Raw genomic sequence first — 20,153 nt, 5'->3', positions numbered from 1 at the left:
ATGTCATCGTGTGACTCCAAGTTTACTACGATATGATGGTTATTAAATCAATATTTGTGCATAAAGGCGTTTACACTGCCATTTCTCACATAATACGTTTTACAGACACAAAAAGATCCCACCTTGTCTAGCGTATTTTGTTTTGTCGACATTTGGAAACTTAACTGATCAATGTGCTGTTTCCATAAGGCCTGTTGTGACATTTCTTATCCGACATGTACTTAACTCGCATTAAAAGGTTGGATGGAAACCTAAATTATTTTCATACCATGACTTACATTGTATTAATGTTCATGGGAAGGCACACATTACCTCTATACATTGTGCACTGCTATTGACATTGCCTTAACCAGGAACTCATTCTCTCTCCATGTCCATTAGAGTAAGTCCACATTGATTTTAAACCGCCCATATGAACACATCCATGCATTCACACACACATGCAGACACAATCACACACACACGCGCGCACACACACACACACACACACACACACACACACACACACACTCACCTTTATTACGGCCCTTGGTTGTTGGACAACAACTCCCTTTTTTCTTTGATGGATGATTTCATTAAAACCAGAACTATGTGACCTGTAATTAGTAGTACATTCGCCAGACGTTTAGCGAACTTGCTTTTTCATTCAGCTTCCAGCTTTACTTATATATTTTAAAACACTTCAGGCCCCTGCGATTGGATCTCAGGATGCTTAATGATAACACCGTTTGAGATCTAGGTCACTTATTAATCCACAGTGCTGTGTTGTGAGATGTTCCACTCAACGCCTGGCTTTAAAAAATATCATGAATAATTTGACACTTGGAGGTAGACTCAGTGTGATTTTCATAAGTGAGTTTAGGGGGAGTTTGTCTCTCTAATCTCAAAACTGTTAAAGAGTGAGTTTGGGTCATTGGTAGCCACAGAAGCTAATTTATTAAGTGGAAATGTTTATTTGTGATTCGTTGAATGGATCAGCTATGTTTCTCCAAGATTCTCCAAGGCATTAGATATTTATTTATTTATTACTATAGTCATGAGTTTTTAATTTTTTATCTTAGCAGTTGTAGACAGATTTGTCTTTCAGGCTTTTATGTCACAGTTCTGCTGCTTTGTTCAGTTCTTCAATGTCTTCACGTTACAAAATATACTGGTTAAGTTATACAGCAGTTGAGGATATTCCAAAATGTAAAGGTTGTCCAATATGTTCTCTGTGCAGTCTCATGCTAGCACATCATTTTCAGATGTAGCCTAACTCTGATTGTCCAGTCCAGCTCTCATTGACCACTAGCCACACAGTTTGAGTAACCTCTAACTAATAATCACCTCATTTCAATTTCATTTGACGCTTCAAATTAGCAGTGTAAACTGCAAAGTTTAAAGTAATCTATGACGTACACACATAACCCTGCTGATCCCTTTCATTTGGATGAGATGGATGATGAGATTAATATTTCACCCAATCAAATGTCTATTTGTGACCGACCGCCTTGATTTGGTCTTATGTAGCAAGATTTGAAATTGTGTTTTTTGCATTGGATAAAAGTATAGACTCAGAGCTACAAAATGGTATATCCTACACTGCAGTTGAGGAACAATGGGAAAGTAATTCTGCTTTGACACTTGTAACCCCACTTTTGAGAAAATGACCATTGAATGTTTTGGTACACCTACCGGAGAGCTCTTCTTGGTCTACACCCATTGAGCATCGTTCAAACCCTCTTAAGCCTTAGCCCCACCCATCTCTTTAAGGATTCACATGTGAGACCATGTGGTAAACACATGCTATATCAAATCAAATTGAAGTTTATCCGTCACATGCACAGGATACAGAAGGTGTAAATGGTACAGTGAAGTGGTTACTTGCATAGTAGCAATATCAAAAACAGAAAGTGTCCAGATTAAAACATTTTATACATATTTTATCATTATTAGATGATGCTTACCCGACACACTTGTCTACATTGATGGGTCATGTGAAGGAAATGCTATAACCACCCCCCAGCCACATCTAGCTAATTGGATGGGTCACTATTGTCTAGACATTTTCATGAAATACAATAGATAGCCGTAATCACCCCCAGACACACCTGGCTAATTTGATGGGTCATGTAATAATCCGGCCGAAGTGGAGTATTTTGTTTAGACATGTAGCTAGCTAGGTAGCTAGCTAAACAATGAACCGGCATAATCCCAACTCGTACTACTACAAATACAAACATTGTCATAGCTGTAGTATGAATCTGCAGGTAGCTAAAGCTAACAAACTAGCTAACATTAGGCTATACAAATGGTTTCTGATTCGAATAATATTACTACACAGATCATACACGCAACTTTAGCTGGCGAGCCAGCAAGCTAACGTTTGCTAACTAACAGTACGCTTTAACTTTCTGACAAAATTAGGAATTTATATCTGAAAATGTAGCTGACTCTTACCCATATACATGGATGAACACTTCACGGCAGACTGGAACCATTTAACTCCATTTTGTTTGGCCAGCGTTGTGTCAAGTCACTCCGGTTCACACTGACCATGGCATGTGCAGAAAGTAGTCCATCACTTTTTCCAGCTGATCTGTCGATAGCGCCTGCTAAATTCAGGCCATCAATGTTGTTGAGAAAAGTAGCAAAACTTTTGTAGTTCTCGATGGCTAACATTATATCTTTCAAAAACGGCGTGGTAGAAAGGACTGTAAACACATACTGAACAGCTCATGTTATAGACAGAAGCATGCTACATAGCAGACCAATCCAAACTCATCTCCCGGCATGTCCACCCCATTCATTATCTCAGCCAATCATGGCTAGCGGGAAGGTTCCTGTCTTTTTCCGTGGCTAAACCAACTAGGCTTCGAATGTAACAACTTTATTCGTAATTATGGATGGAATACAAGTTTGTTATTAAGGCACATGAAAGTTCACATGTTCCAGAAGGCATTTCTGCCAAAAAACACATTTTGATAAAAAATAAATGTTTACGTTTGAATGCCGCTCCTATGAAGTAGTGACGTGCGACACCAGGGGTTCTTTAACTTTTTCAGCCTTGTGACCCAAATGAGAAATTCTGTGTTTTCCTGGGACCCAAGCTCATGAAAACATATGTCCCCTTTTGGAGGCCCTATGCGTGATTTGGTTAGGAGGCCCCCCCACTATGTGGGCAAAACATTTTAGTGGCCCAGCTCTTCACAGTGGAGAAAAACATTTAGGTTTTAAAGTTAATTTCCTGCAATTCTACACATTTTGGGGCGTAGAGAATATGTTACTGTTTTAAAACAAGGGGCGGAGAGAAATCTTTGCAGTTTAAATCAGTTCTACACATTATGTCATGACTTATGCCATGTTAATAGGATATCTGAGTGAGCGGGACTAACAAAATCAATGGGGGGGCCCTGGAGGTCTGGGCCCCTGGGCACGTGCCCTGCGTGCCCGGTCAGTATTTGGCCATGATTACTACAAATTTAGATAAGTTAGCTGGCTAGACTAACAATGTAAAAATTGTTTGCTGATATGGCTAATTGAGTGACTGTCTGTTACTCACATAAGAAGATAAAAACTGCTGACGCACAACCAAATTTCGAAATTGTACCTTGTGTATTCTATTATTCTAACTCTCAACAGTAAGTTGAAACCCCGACTGAGTTCCTATTTTTTTTTAACATGTCCTTGGGTTGCGACTCATACTTTAAGAAAGGTTGCTCTAGACTAGCTCCCTCCCCTGGACTCCTGTCCATCATGATTGAGCACCATAGATCTGAAAAGACTTCACCATTCCCACCAACTGGTGATCAAGTGAAAGTGACACTATGCAGGATGTAAAGGCAACCAACAACTTCACAGAATCCACTATAACTTTGAGAGTTTTCATTGGCGAGATAGGCTGCAAAATATAACTCGGAGCTGTCCAGATATGGAAAATGAACAAGAATAAAATAGTTGCCCGCTGTAGGAAAGCAGCCAGAGGAACAGTCCGACTCATCAGGGTTATACTGTTTGACATTTATGGGCCAAAGATGGCATGATTGCTATTATTAGTGAGCAGTGAGTAAGGCTTGATCTTGTTCACAGTATAGGAGCAGGGAATAGGGGATGGGTGAATAAACTGCACAGGGTTTAGGTCCCTGTGCTCTGCGGAGATAAGGGGGGAGCATATTAGAGTTTAATTCATGACTATTAATGACTTCATTTATGACTATGAACAATCGTGTGTATGTTTTATTTATTGAGAAGACGGGTGATTTGTCATGAAGCAGATTGACAAACTCTTGTCTTATTTACAGTAGGTTTCTAAAGCCTAAATAATGAGTGTTAGACAACATTAAAAGAAAAGTGGGAATAGATGAAATGGATGGTTTGTCTAAGACTACTGGGCACATCATGTCCAAAGGCTTGATTTCAGTAGACTGACCATCACATTCAATGGTTTCCTTCAGATATTTTTTTTCTTCTGCTGATATTAGTCATCAAAATGTTTTGAACTGCTTCTCAATGGATTGGGGGCTTGGACTATTTGATAGAGCTTTCTTTTTCACATTCTTTGTCTTTCTCTCTCTCTCTCTATCTGTGTCTCTCTCTCTCTCCCTCTTTCTCTCCGCTGGGCACAGGCCTCAATTCAACATCTATTCCACATTTAACCAATACCGGGGTATTTGGAAAATGCCATGGGATGGTTTTTCAATACCGTCAATACCGTTGAAACTTATTTTGAGTTTTTCAAGAGATTTTAATATTTGTAGGTATTTTGTAAGTTAATAACTGCAGTCATCTTGTGCAATACTTTAGGATATAAAGCAGATTGCGTTCTTCATTTCACATGTCACATTATTTTACATTATGAAGCCATAGTTCCCCAGAACAGTTGAGCCAGCCAGTTTGTTTGTTTGTTTGTAAATAGCACAACAGGAGAAAGCGGGTGAGTCCATAGCGTTCTATATCTATCGGCGAGTCTCTGTTGTGCCCCACACATGAGGTGATGAAGTTACACCTGTATGCAATTCACAACTAAGTGTTTGCAATCAGATATCTTATCATGGCTTTCTGACAGAAGTCAAAGAGCTCTGGATGAGTTCGGTACAGTTGCCATTTTTTCCATGTGCTTCCTACTAGTGTTTTTTTCCTCCTCTGTTCTTCTCCCCTCTGCTCCGTGTACACATGCTGCTCTTCCTTCAGAAAATATGCATCACAACTTTGTTCATTTGCACAATTTATTTCGTTCACTTTCACTTGTAAATGTCCATACTCACCGAAAATGACGTTCGGTAGCTACTAGAAATGCTTGTATAACTTTATGAGCTGGATTTGTATCTCTTTGCAATTAGTTTATGTTCGGTTTCGCTCGTTAGCATTTATGTGATTTCGCTATTAGTTTGTGTTAATTTTGTTATCATTCTTGTTATAGAAGCCCGATGGGCTTTTCATGCGTTTTTTAGCGCCCCCTTGTGTGCTATGCCGGTAATACCATAAATCCCGGGATGAGAGAGAGAGAGTGACGGTCCCGCTGATTTCTCATGGTGACGTCTCAGTCCAAATGGCTGCTCAGCTGCACTAATGCCTACTGTACAGCCATGGTCAAAAGTTTTGAGAATGACACAAGTATTGGTCTTCACAAAGTTCGCTGCTTCAGTGTTATGAGATATTTTTGTCAGATGTTACTATGGTATACTGAAGCATAATTACAAGCATTCCATAAGTGTCAAAGGCTTTTATTGACAATTACATTAAGTTTATGCAAAGAGTCAATATTTGCAGTGTTGACCCTTCTTTTTCAAGACCTCTGCAATCCACCCTGGCATGCTGTCAATTAACTTCTGGGCCACATCCTGACTGATGGCATCCCATTCTTGCATAATCAATGCTTGGAGTTTGTCAGAATTGGTGGGTTTTTGTTTGTCCACCCGCCTCTTGATGATCGACCACAAGTTCTCAATGGGATTAAGGTCTGGGGAGTTTCCTGGCCATGGACCCAAAATGTCGATGTTTTGTTCCCCGAGCCACTTAGTTATCACTTTTGCCTTATGGCAAGGTGCTCCATCATGCTGGAAAAGGCATTGGTCGTCACCAAACTGTTCTTGGATGGTTGGGAGAAGTTGCTCTCTGAGGATGTGTTGGTACCATTCTTTATTCATGGCTGTGGTTTTAGGCAAAATTGTGAGTGAGCCCACCTGTCACACCCTGGCTCTGGGACTCATTATGTTGAGCCAGGGTGTGTTCATTCTATGTGTGTATTTCTATGTTGGTATTCTGTTGTGTTGATTTCTATGTTTTGCCTGAGTGACTCCCAATCAGAGGCAACGAGTGTCAGCTGTTGGCTGGTTGTCTCTGATTGGGAGCCATATTTAAACTGTATGTTTTTCCCTTTGGGTTTGTGGGTTTTTGTTCCGTGTTCGGTCATTGATACCGTTGGACGTCACGAGTCGTTTCTTGTTTTGTGTTTAAACTTTAACTAATTAAAGTATGTTTGTTCATCACGCTGCGCCTTGGTCTGTTCCATATGACGATCGTGACAGAAAAACCCACCATGCAACGACCAAGCAGCGTGTCCAGGGGCAGCTCTTGGGCTGGACATGGGAGGAAGCGCCGGGAGAAGAGACGGTGGAGGCGCGCCGTAGAGAGGAGCAACGGCGTGATCAGGGTCGTCGTCGGGCGGTCGAGAGGCAACCCCAGAACATTTTTAGGGGGGGGCACACGGCATGGACGACGGGGCTGACGGAGGCAAAAGAGGGGCGGATTCTGGAGGCCACCAGGTTACGGATACACCGCCCTGTACGTCCTGTGCGGATGTCTCACACAGAGTGTGTGAGGGTAGGCATTCAGCCAGGACGGGTTGTGGCCGCTCTTCACTCCAGGGCTCCTATCCGTCTCCACAGCCCGGTTCGGCCTGTCCCTGCTCCACGCACCAAGCCTACGGTGTGCGTCGCCAGCCCGGCCTGTCCCTGCTCCACGCACCAAGCCTACGGTGTGCGTCGACAGCCCAGTCCGGCCAGGCCCTGCTCCACGCACCAAGCCTACGGTGTGCGTCGCCAGCCCAGCCCGGCCTGTCCCTGCTTCACGCACCAAGCCTACGGTGTGCGTCGACAGCCCGGCCCGGCCTGTCCCTGCTCCACGCACCAAGTATACGGTGCGCGTCGCCAGCCCGGCCCGGCCTGTTCCTGCCACTCACACCAAGTATACGGTGCGCGTCGCCAGCCCGGCCCGGCCTGTTCCTGCCACTCGCACCAAGTATACGGTGCGCGTCGCCAGCCCGGCCCGGCCTGTTCCTGCCACTCGCACCAAGTATACGGTGCGCGTCGCCAGCCCGGCCCGGCCTGTTCCTGCCACTCGCACCAAGTCTACGGTGCGCGTCGCCAGCCCGGCCCGGCCTGTTCCTGCCACTCGCACCAAGTCTACGGTGCGCGTCGCCAGCCCGGCCCGGCCTGTTCCTGCCACTCGCACCAAGCCAGGGGTGCGAGTCGTCAGCCTGGTAAGGCCCGTCCCTCCTCCACGCACCAAGCCAGGGGTGCGAGTCGTCAGCCTGGTAAGACCCGTCCCTCCTCCACGCACCAAGCCAGGGGTGCGCGTCGTCAGCCTGGTAAGGCCCGTTCCTCCTCCACGCACCAAGCCAGGGGTGCGCGTCGTCAGTCCAGCACAACCCGTGCCTGGGTCACCGGTGCCTGGTAAGGTACCGGTCAACTGCTCCACGATGGAGCTGAAGCTAACCGCTCCTGCTATGTCCAGTTCGGCTCCAGCCGGCGGGGCCAGACTGGACCAGGGGCGCTATGGGGGGTGTATTGGAGGGTGGTGGTCAAGGCCGGAGCCAGAACCGCCGCCGAGGAGGTATGCCCGCCCAGCCCTCCCCTGTTTTGTTTAGTTGAGGCGCGGTCGCAGTCCGCGCATTTAGGTGGGGGTACTGTCACACCCTGGCTCTGGGACTCATTATGTTGAGCCAGGGTGTGTTCATTCTATGTGTGTATTTCTATGTTGGTATTCTGTTGTGTTGATTTCTATGTTTTGCCTGAGTTACTCCCAATCAGAGGCAACGAGTGTCAGCTGTTGGCTGGTTGTCTCTGATTGGGAGCCATATTTAAACTGTATGTTTTTCCCTTTGGGTTTGTGGGATTTTGTTCCGTGTTCGGTCATTGATACCGTTGGACGTCACGAGTCGTTTCTTGTTTTGTGTTTAAACTTTAACTAATTAAAGTATGTTTGTTCATCACGCTGCGCCTTGGTCTGTTCCATATGACGATCGTGACACCACCCCCTTGGCTGAGAAGCAACCCTACACATGAATGGTCTCAGTATGCTTTACTGTTGGCATGACACAGGACTGATGGTAGCGCTCACCTTGTCTTCTCCGGACAAGGTGTTTTCCGGATGCCCCAAACAATCGGAAAGGGGATTCATCAGAGAAAATGACTTTACCCCAGTCCTCAGCAGTCCAATCCCTGTACCTTTTGCAGAATATCAGTCTGTCCCTGATGTTTTTCCTGGAGAGAAGTGGCTTCTTTGCTGCCCTTCTTGACACCAGGCCATCCTCCAAAAGTCTTCGCCTCACTGTGCGTGCAGATGCACTCACATCTGCCTGCTGCCATTCCTGAGCAAGTTCTGCACTGGTGGTGCCCCGATCCCGCAGCTGAATCAACGTTAGGAGACGGTCCTGGCGCTTGCTGGACTTTCTTTGGCACCCTGACGCCTTCTTCACAACAATTGAACCTCTCTCCTTGAAGTTCTTGATGATCCGATAAATGGTTGATTTAGGTGCAATCTTACTAGCAGCAATATCCTTGCCTGAGAAACCCTTTTTGTGCAAAGCAATGATGACTTCATGTGTTTCCTTGCAGGTAACCATGGTTAACAGAGGAAGAACAATGATTTCAAGCAGAGCATATGAGCGGAGTGGAGCGGTGAGAATCTCAGCTCCTCGCTCACGGAGCTGTTCACCCCTCCGCTCCTCCCGCTCAAAGCCACATCAGGCCAGTCCGCTCATTATCGCTCAGCGCTCAACGCAGTTTGCATCGCGCTCCACTCAAATCGCCCCCCGCTCACTCCAAAAAAGGAACAAAATCTGCATGTATTTCACTTTTAGCTTAAACCACAGCCTTACTTTATCTCCCCGAATTTGTTGCATACAGACTAATCTCGGATTATCCATTCTGTCTTGAAACGGGGATCTAACACTGACGCTAAAATTAGATGTTAATCAGTATAGTATATTCCATAGCGAATTGACACGTTGTTTGCCAATGTTTCTGCAAAAGCAGCGATGCCCATTGGAAGTGCAGCGTGAGTGTAATCGGTGAGCAGGGATTTGATTTCTGTGACAGCAGGGAGGATCATCCCCAGGTTCCCCAGCTCCTTCTGCATTTTGTCTGTGAGGTCTGCTAGTGGTGTCAGCACACTGACAAGGTGCGTCAGCTGCCGTACTTGATTCAGGGTGATGTTAGCAACATTAGACTTGAGTTTGTTTTACCATAACGGGTCTTTTTGGAACAACCGGATGAACGACTGAATCATCCGCAGCTGGCTGCTCCATCGAATGGCGCAGGCATTTGTTGAGCGGACACCTAATTGGTCGGTTTCCTCTGTGCTCTTGCGTACACTTTTCACCAGGTGCCCGACTTTCACTAACAGCCTATTAATGTTGTCGTGCTTGTTAACGGCGTTTTTGATCGCCAGCTGAAGCATGTGAATGGGGCATCTCAGATGTAAATTTGACAAAGTAAAGTACTAATTTATCATAGTTTCTTGGGGGGGTGTAGCCCGGTTGAGCTACGCTGGCGAAGTGTTGCATCCCTTCGCGTTCTCCTTTACTCAGCGGTTCATAGTCCATGAAAATAATTTCAAAAAATGCTACATCCAGCTCTCTTTTTCTCTCCCTTGTTATGGTTGGGCCTTTACGTGCAGTGAATAAACTTTTGAATTCCTCAACCCTTTTCTCTTGTTGCTGCTGCTGCTCCTCTCGCTCTATAAAATACAAATTCATGGATGACACAAATTAAATTAAACAGATGGATTCTGGGTCAGGCTTGAGCATGCTTCAGACTCGTGGTGTGAGCGAGCGAAATTGGAGCGGGACATAGGGCGACGCTCCGTCCTTTTAAAAATGCCGCTCTGCGCTCTGTCAAAATCCGTCCGCTCACGCTCCACGCTCGCTCCCGCTCCACTCCGCTCATATGCTCTGATTTCAAGCACCACCCTCCTTTTGAAAGCTTCCAGTCTGTTATTCTAACTCAATCAGCATGACAGAGTGATCTCCAGCCTTGTCCTCACCAACACTCTAACCTGTGTTAACGAGAGAATCACTGACATGATGTCAGCTGGTCCTTTTGCGGCAGGGCTGAAATGCAGTGGAAATGATTTTGGGGGATTAAGTTCATTTTCATGGCAAAGAGGGACTTTGCAATTAATTTCAATTAATCTGATCACTCTTCATGACATTCTGGAGTATATGCAAATTGCCATCATCAAAACTGAGGCAGCAGACTTTGTGAAAATTAGTATTTGTGTCATTCTCAAAACTTTTGACCACGACTGTACTGTACTTCGAAACCACCCTGGTTCGAGTGGATAACGGTGTCACATTTTGTGCTCGAGTTCACAAGTTTAACCAGTCACTTCATGTGTTTTTTCACATGGCTACAAGAACAGGGAAATGGGCGATTATGGATCGGAAATCTGTTCGCACAAGGTCACACTGTCACAGGGAGAAACAGGGTGGTTAGAGAGAAGAAGGCACAAACAGAATAGTGCCTAATGTTATGTTATGTTATGTTATGCATTGGGCTGAAGTGCTGATGGATTCAAATCTGATACATATTTGATCAAAGAGATAATGTCGCATTTATTACTAAGTAGATGTATTGAAGATGACTGATCAGAAGGGAAGAGTAAAGGTAGTTGTAGCAACTTCTTGGAAGAAGACATGCTCAAACACTATTATGCACAATTGATTGCATGAACTTGCCAAACCTTTGACATTTACCAATGGAAAAGTTCTAGAACAAGACTATACAATTGAAAGTGACACAGTTAGGGTGGCACACTCAAAATCAGACAGAAAATAAATCATTAAAAGTGATCTGGCTTTATTCCAGATGGAAACAAAGGAAGTGTTGTTGTGCTTCAGAACTGTGCCATTATGACTTGTAAAATGAGTGTTAACAGCTTACAAAGTGCTGAAAAACTAAGTATTTAGAAGGCATAGGCCCAGTTGGCATACGTTTCTGGTGTGATTCCATTATGATTCTGTTTTTTGATTGTTCCATAGTCAATAGGTCTGGTAAGGACAGTGGCTAGAGTCTAGGGATACTAGGGAGAGAGAAGAACAGAACCCATTTTTGACTAAGAGATGTGGTGTTACAGAAAGTTCTGAACATCTCTGCTCTCTCTGCTGCATTATGAATGGTCCAACTGGTCTAGACTGCAGCTTTACTGTTCCACACTCTTAAAGCTGATGGCATAAGTCACAAACCTGTCATGATTGCCAACCACCCGTGTCACACACAATGGTTTAACGCTCTACCACCACAAAATGTTTAGTTGGCTGTTTCAGGAAATGATTGCACACATTATACTGGGCGTCTGCACAGTTTACCGTGTCTTTTCCTGAAGGTGCTTATCAGTGTTTCACCCCATTGACCTCTGACGATTGAGCTAAATGGGCCAATCAAGGCCAACAGCTGTAGTGGAACACTGGCATTACAGCTGAACCGAATCAGAGCCCAAATCAACTCCATTGTTCATTGGTGCAGTATTCTTCCGCCTTAGGTTTATGTACTGCTCTATTCTTGGTTGCAGCGAGACAAAAAGCATAGGTCTTAATTTGTGCCCTCAAGGGAATATTTGGTTCAAGTGGCACAAAGGCATCGCTATATCAGACAAATGTCCCGAAAATCAGCTGCATTTGTTAGCATAACGGACCATGGTTTGAATTAATGGCATTTTCCGCAAAAGAACGTCACAATGTTCAGATCCTGTTATCAGTGATTAGAGTCTATCTCTCTCCCTCCCCCTCTCTCACTCCCTGTATGTTAGATCACAGCCATAGAGTCGGTGTTGTTTCTACTCCAGTATGTGTCAGAGGACCTGGACAACAGGGAGAAGATCATCGTCATGGGAGACTGCTGTTACCTCAACCCTCTGGTGCGCAGGACCTTCCGCTTCCTGGGTACGTATTTTGGCAGTAACCTACCTCCATACCACTTGCCTAATGCTTACTGTCCCCATGTAAAATGGCTGCCCTAACTCATGATGTGGTAACAAGGACTTTGGCTGCCCTAACTCATGATGTGGTAACAAGGACTTTGGGTGCAATATCATTTCAAAGGTCTGCACTTCAAATAAAACAAAGATTGTTGGTATAAGTGGTGTACAGGAAAGGTCTGACTCAAAATAAGATGATAAATTATGCTTACCTATATTTAATGCAGCTAGTAAAATACAATGTAGCAACATCTTCTAAGCTATCATCAGTGTCAACAAAGTTGAACCTATCCTAGGTCTGGCTCCAGTCAACAGTAATGGTGAATGGAATGTTTGTCTTTGCCGTGGGCTTGCTGCTCTATGAAAATAAAATTACCAAAAGCCCTAGAAATGACATGGAGAAATGACATGGAGCGGAATTGATTGGATAAAATCAGTTTGAGTATCTGTACTATAGTAAATGTACTAGGGCTGTCCCCGACCCCAAAAAATATTGGTCAACCGCAGTGGCGGCTCCTGAAAAAATTCTCAGGAGGGGCAATTTTTCTGATGATTTAGGTGACCTACACACATTTTTAAAAAGATATGTCCAGCAACAACATGAAGACAGGGGCAGCATATAAGTCAATACCAGAAGCATTTATTGACTGATCTCAAAAGTGTTGGCTTACAAAAGCAAAATAAGTTATCACAGTAAAAATAATCAAGGGTGTTCTTTCACATTCCTCAACACTGCATAAACAATATGTATGGCTTTGTAAAAATGAACAACCATATTCTGGCCAATTGTATAGATTTGTAAATATGAACAACCATATTCTGGCCAATTGTATAGATTTGTAAAAATGAACATGAACAGATTTTTTATTTTTTTGAATGGCAGTACCTTTCAAACATGTCTGCTTGCAGTAAGGTAGCACTCACAAGGTGGCCAGAGAAAGAGAACCTTTCTTTGGTGTGATCCAGGATGGTGTTGCAGACCTCTTCAGACAGCCTCTGCTTCTCCTCTTCTCTCAAAGCTGTTCTGGGTCTTTTGGCTCCTGTTGCTTCTTGCAGCTGCTGTTGAGAGGAGTCCCTGAAGGCAAACAGACCAATGTGTTTGTTGGCTTTGTACAGTATTGTTGTCTATGTGATGCACAGGTATATGCAATGTATCCATGTATAGTACAAATACTTCAGTTCCACTTAAAATGGGCAGGGATGCATAAAGTCTTTAGTGTTTAAGTTAGCCTTTGTGTCTCACATAGCCTGGATGTTCAGCACAGTATACAGTGGTGCTCATAAGCTTATGATCCCATGCTAAAGTTGACTAAAAAGAGGAATAAAAAAGAAAAGAAAATTGGTGTCCTTAAAGGTTGGATTTTCCAACTTTTTTAATTAAGTCATTAAGATCAATTTCCAAAAGATTATTTTTTTATTTTTTTATTCCTCTTTTTAGTCAGCTTTAGAATGTGTTCATACACTTATGAGCACCACTGTACAGTACACATAGTATATAAAATAAAATAGATTACACCACTGGCCATATATAATGACAATAATGTAATTTCAAACACAAATGCAGTCTCCTTTCATGCATACATTTTCAAATAAAGCTCTGCTTTGAGAAAGATCGAATGATATTGTTTAATCTTTATCTTACCTTATGGCCTGCACACTGCTTGCGAAGCTGTCGAGGGCACGTTTGATAAAGACAGCATCGATGTCCTTATTCTGTAGCTTCTGGTACGGTGGGCTGGTCAAATGAACCCAATGAACCCGTCCGGATGGCTTCAAAACATTCTATGAGGTCGTCTCGATTCTCGTAGACAGTGTTCACGACTCTGCTGTTGCTAACCTCATCGTTGTGGCGGCGGACAGCTAGCCTGTATCCCTCATCCAGTTGAGTGGCAATATTCACTCTCACCAAAGCAGACAATCTCAAACAGCTATCAATGTGGGCCTTTGACAGCTCATTTTTCTTAATCTTTTCTGAAAGATGGTGCATGTCGGTTACACCAGTCGCTGTCCAAGCGTTGCTGTCTGCCGTTCATGGTTACGTTACGTTACGTATGACGAAAGCGCGTAAGTGCAAGCCCTCAGACACCCATAGAGAATGTATTGAAAGCTCAGAAATTTGAAAAAAAAATATTTTACATTAGAGGCTATGAGAGACTTCTGGGCGATTTTCAACCTGACTGAAATCGCCCCAAAACGGGCGGGGACATTTGAAGCACGACTTTAGCCTGATTGGACATTTAGTGGCTGGCAGATCAGACGTGAACACTGAACTACTGTTGCCATGATATAATTGATTAGAAAAAAAATCCCTTCCTTTTCCCGTTTGGCAGTGCGTCGCCCATATCGCCCTATTGAACACACCGCCCATGGTCAACCGAGAGTCGTCCTGTTCTTTAGACCAGTCGATTGGTCGAAATGTTTAAACTTATTTTTCCATATACAGTGAGGAAAAAAGTATTTGATCCCCTGCTGATTTTGTACGTTTGCCCACTGACAAATAAATGATCAGTCTATAATTTTAATGGTAGGTTTATTTGAACAGTGAGAGACAGAATAACAACAAAAAAATCCAGAAAAACGCATGTCAACAATTTTATAAAATGATTTGCATTTTAATGAGGGAAATAAGTATTTGACCCCTCTGCAAAACATGATTTAGTACTTGGTGGCAAAACCCTTGTTGGCAATCACAGAGGTCAGACGTTTCTTTTAGTTGGCCACCAGGTTTGCACACATCTCAGGAGGGATTTTGTCCCACTCCTCCTTGCAGATCTTCTCCAAGTCATTAAGGTTTCGAGGCTGACATTTGGCAACTCGAAACTTCAGCTCCCTCCACAGATTTTATATGGGATTAAGGTCTGGAGACTGGCTAGGCCACTCCAGGACCTTAATGTGCTTCTTCTTGAGCCACTCCTTTGTTGCCTTGGCCATGTGTTTTGGGTCATTGTCATGCTGGAATACCCATCCACGACCCATTTTCAATGCCCTGGCTGAGGGAAGGAGGTTCTCACTCAAGATTTGACGGTACATGGCCCCGTCCATCGTCCCTTTGATGCAGTGAAGTTGTCCTGTCCCCTTAGCAGAAAAACACCCCCAAAACATAATGTTTCCACATCCATGTTTGACGGTGGGGATGGTGTTCTTGGGGTCATAGGCAGCATTCCTCCTCCTCCAAACACGGCGAGTTGAGTTGATGCCAAAGAGCTCGATTTTGGTCTCATCTGACCACAAAACTTTCACCCAGTTCTCCTCTGAATCATTCAGATGTTCATTGGCAAACTTCAGACAGGCCTGTAAATGTGCTTTCTTGAGCAGGGGGACCTTGCAGGCACTGCAGGATTTCAGTCCTTCACGGCGTAGTGTGTTACCAATTGTTTTCTTGGTGACTATGGTCCCAGCTGCCTTGAGATCATTGACAAGATCCTCCCGTGTAGTTCTGGGCTGATTCCTCACCGTTCTCATGATCATTGCAACTCCACGAGGTGAGATCTTGCATGGATGCCCAGGCCGAGGGAGATTGACAGGTCTTTTGTGTTTCTTCCATTTGCGAATAATCGCACCAACTGTTGTCACCTTCTCACCAAGCTGCTTGCGATGGTCTTGTAGCTGATTCCAGCCTTGTGTAGGTCTACAATCTTGTCCCTGACATCCTTGGAGAGCTCTTTGTCTTGGCCTTGGTGGAGAGTTTGGAATCTGATTGATTGATTGCTTCTGTGGACAGGTGTCTTTTATACAGGTAACAAGCTGAGATTAGGAGCACTCCCTTTAAGTGTGCTCCTAATCTCAGCTCGTTACCTGTATAAAAGACACCTGGGAGCCAGAAATCTTTCTGATTGAGAGGGGGTCAAATACTTATTTCCCTCATTAAAATGCAAATCAATTTATGACTGATCATTTATTTGTCAGTGGGCAAACGTACAAAATTAGCAGGGGATCAAATACTTTTTTCCCTCACTGTATAGGCGTAAGTAGGTTATGGTATTAAGACTAAACAGGACGCACTCTTAGGCCTACAGCTCGATGGTGGTTATACAAGGCTACTATACAAAGCCTACTAATGATAACGACAGTACTTATTATTATAATGATGATCATAATAATAATAGTAATAATAACAATAAGAAGGAGATTTAAAAAAGGAGGGTATAGGAGCTGCGCGCATATACAGTAGGAGGGCTGTGTGCATATTATGTGTGACAAACCGGTGCTGTTAGATTACAATAAAAATGTTCTGCCTGTTTGGAACAGTGTAAACAACACTAAATAAATGTAAAGTAATACCAGTCTGTTGTAACAAACAAAATTGTTCAGCCTTTATTGCAGCATTGCAAAGATTAAAAACAGCCGAGTCTGTGAAATTGCTTTATCCGACATTGCGTGAGGCTTGGTGCTCACGGAATCAGTAGGCTATTAAACAAACACTCAAACAGGCAACAGAAGCAGGATCTGTCTTATTTCTGTAGATCTATATGGGTGATTTATAAAGCCAGGCACGTTTAACAGTTAGCCTATTGATTATAGATTTAATTAAGTTGGGGTTTCCTCTCTCCTCAATTTTCTTAGACAATAAAGCAAAGGCTGTTTCCTCGTCTCTGCTGCCTCCGCCGCATTGTTCTCAATCCCATTATGCTGGATAACTTTGCTATTATGCACATAGCAACATAGGGAAAGGCGCCAATTCTACGGCGCACTGAAGATTATGTTTCAGAACCGTGGACAGAGACTGTATCCAACATGGGAGAAAGCGCATTTGTTATAATATTATATTAGATGTATTAGTGTTGCACCATTATTTGTACATAATATAAACATATACAATTTAACTATCACATGTCTTGGAGTGATGGACTATGCCATCCCCATGGCCTCCACAATAGATTAGTCCACTGAAACAGATGCGAATCAGACAGATGTCTTGTGCACCATGCTAAAAAATTATAATTTGCGACTGCTCAACTAAAGAAATCTCGGTCGACCAACAGCCTATCGGCCAAACAATCGTCCAGTCGACTAAATGGGGTCAGCCCTAAAATGTACAGTAGTGCTATGTTTTTACCAGAGGAGGCTGGTGGGAGGAGCTATAGGAGGATGGGCTCGGGCTAATTGTAATGGCTGGAATATAATAAATGGAATGGAGTCAAACGTGGATTCCATATGTTTGATGTGTTTGATACTGTTTTTATGCCATTCCTAATGAGCCCGTCCTCATATAGCTCCTTACACCAGCCTCCTCTGGTTTTTGCAGTGACGGAGACTGAGTTTTTCCTCAGAGAGACCCTGTAGTCTTGGCCAGTGGCAGTTTATAGGACAGGAAGCACATTACCAGTGTAACCCTCTGGGCTTAAGTGTGTCCAACCTGATTTTCTTGCTATGGCAGGCTTAGAAGTAAATGTGTCAGACCTAGTAGTAAATGGATACCCACTACCATCCTGCCTTGTTCTCACCACTCATTTGGAGATTTTAAAGATCTTTGGGTAATTGTATAGCTTCTCAGCTCAATGACTTGTAGTTTGTCATCTCATCTTTGAGTAGAATCAGAAAATGTAGTCATGCATTTAACAATTGTTTGTTTATTTTCTCTGGAGGAGGTCAACGCATCCAAGGACACATTCAAGGTGAAGGACTCTAGTCTAGACAAGATAATTACATGGTGCTCATCAGTAGTCTGTGACTCATAAGACACAGTGGTTGATCACCCTGTCTCTTCACTTCCTCACTTCTGACCTTTTCTTGATGTCCTCATCAATCTCTCTCTCTCTCTCTCTCTCTCTCTCTCTCTCCCATCTCCCCCTCCCTCCTCCCCCTCTTTCTCCAGGTGTGTACGCTTTTGGCCTTTTCTCCACTGACATATTTGTGAACGCGGGTCAGGTGGTGACGGGGAACCTGTCCCCCCACTTCCTGACGGTGTGTAAGCCCAACTACACGGCCCTGGGCTGCGTGCAGACCGCCCGCTTCGTCAACCAACAGGGGGCGTGCACGGGCAACGAGGACGACATCATGCACGCCCGCAAATCCTTCCCCTCCAAAGAGGCTGCGCTCAGTGTCTATGCCGCGCTCTACACAGCGGTAAATCAGGGATGCAATTTGGAGAAGTGACAATTTTTGTTTGTTTGTTATTAGGGATGATGCATGATGGTATTATTACACCACAGTTTGCTATTATACACTACATAGTGAGAAGTGGGGGATGTCATGCTAACTATACATTTCTCATCCTGCAGACTACGCCAAATGTACTACTAAAGACAGTTTGTAGCCAATCTACACCATCTTGTTTAAAGGGGCTATTATATATAGTTATTTTCTATTGGTGGTCCTACTTCAGTAGTTTGATGTTGACTCTGCTTGTATCTCTTTAACATTTGAGAATAGAGAATATTCCCTAATTTGACCAAAGCGAGGTCATTGCTATTAAATCCTGAACGGAATATCTGCTGATTTCAGAATGTTAATGTTTGCCTATTTTACATTTACATTTTAGTCATTTAGCAGACGCTCTTATCCAGAGCGACTTATAGTTAGTGAGTGCATACATTTTTTACTGGCCCCCCGTTGGAATTCATTTTATGTTAATGAGACTGCGATAAGTTCAATTGGAAAGATGTTGGCTTTACTACTTTTTGAACGGCTAAATTATGTTAATTTTAAGGGAGATCTGAGTAGAAAGTTGTACAATATCCATGTGGTAACCATGTGTTTATTTCAGATTTAGAACCTAATTGCATCCAGTTCTTATTTAGAAAGGTAGGCCTATGGCTTTTCACCCGAGCCAATATTGTGCTGCTGCTATGATATTGAATTAAAGGTTGGCAGTAGGCTGAGCAGAATGCTCTGCTCGGATTCTGCTCTGCTCAGAATGCCCTGTTGATGTTTTGGGGGGTTGCTGCTGTTGTTGTTGATGTTGCTGGTATTGAGCGCTTTGATCAAATTAGTTCTTATTGAAGAGCTTCCTCTCTGAAGACGGTGGGAGAAGGGTGCTGCAAAATCAGCAGCGTCACCGCCCTGTCCTCTTCTGTGCTCCCTCATTTCCAATTTCAGCTCAAGTGGCGAGCTCTAAGGAGGAACACATTTTTTTCTCTCCTAGGCTAGACACAGCAGTTTGGTGGGCATGTTTTTCAGAAACGATAACAGTTAATGATAATGGAACATTGAAGATTAGTGGAAAATGGTCTGATCTGTGTGGCTCAGTTGGTAAGAGTATGGCGATTGTAGCTAACGCCAAGGTTTCGGGTTTATTTCCCATAGGGATCACAGTCACACATAGCAAAAATGTATGCGCTCACTGTACTGTAAGTCGCTTTGGAAGTGTCATATTTAATTCGTCTCAGGTGGATAGACATGTGACTGTAGTGTTGCCACAATATACAGTCATTCTCAACGTTTCTCTCAATGAAATTGGACCTCTACTTAACATGGGGCTTCAGGGCGAATTAACTTGAACTCTACATCATAGATGAGTGGCTGATGTGTCCAGAATAACATTGGAATGCCTAGAAATACTGTCTTCTAGGCATTCCAATGTTATTCTGGACACATCAGCCACTTTTGCTTAATTATTTCAAATGTTGTCACTAGAGTAGTGCTCGTCGCCAAAGGAGCGAGGGAGGTGAGCTGGAAGGGCAGCAACAATGACGCAGCAAGTCATCTCCAAATGTTACTAGAGCAAAAGTTTCCTCATCTCCAGCTAAATTGAAACTGCAAAATCATTGAAAGTTTAAATGTAATTAACCTTTAGTGGCAGATTCAGTGATAGTACCTTTCTTTCAGCAAATTAACTACAGAGACAATGGGCTTGTTTGACATTGCAGCCAGCATTGCAGGCGAGTTGCAACTGACTGATCAACAAATCACCTTGCATCATTAAAAACGACTAATTATTATTTGTAGGTCAGTCACAATTTATCCACAACGCATCACTGATTTGATGCTCTTGAACGCAGCCAATTATTTTATATTTGAAAACTATAAGCCCTCCC

General features: G+C 43.6%; 1 protein-coding gene across 1 annotated transcript in view; it reads left to right on the top strand.

The window, feature by feature from the left end:
- The window catches only part of LOC311147197 (phospholipid phosphatase-related protein type 5-like), a gene marked incomplete at its 5' end in the record, with an annotated part of 43,746 nt that overhangs the window by 8,801 nt on the left and 14,792 nt on the right, over positions 1-20,153 (top strand). Inside the window, 2 exons of the mRNA XM_084183834.1 lie at positions 12,010-12,142; positions 17,993-18,243. Coding sequence (XP_084039960.1) covers positions 12,010-12,142; positions 17,993-18,243 — 384 coding nt within the window. The remainder of the gene's footprint in view (positions 1-12,009; positions 12,143-17,992; positions 18,244-20,153) is intronic.

This window comes from Coregonus lavaretus, assembly GCF_964263955.1.
Source record: "Coregonus lavaretus genome assembly, chromosome: 19".
NCBI classification, from domain to species: domain Eukaryota; kingdom Metazoa; phylum Chordata; class Actinopteri; order Salmoniformes; family Salmonidae; genus Coregonus; species Coregonus lavaretus.
Note: the sequence above shows the minus strand (reverse complement) of the source record. Positions and strands in the feature narration are given on the sequence as shown.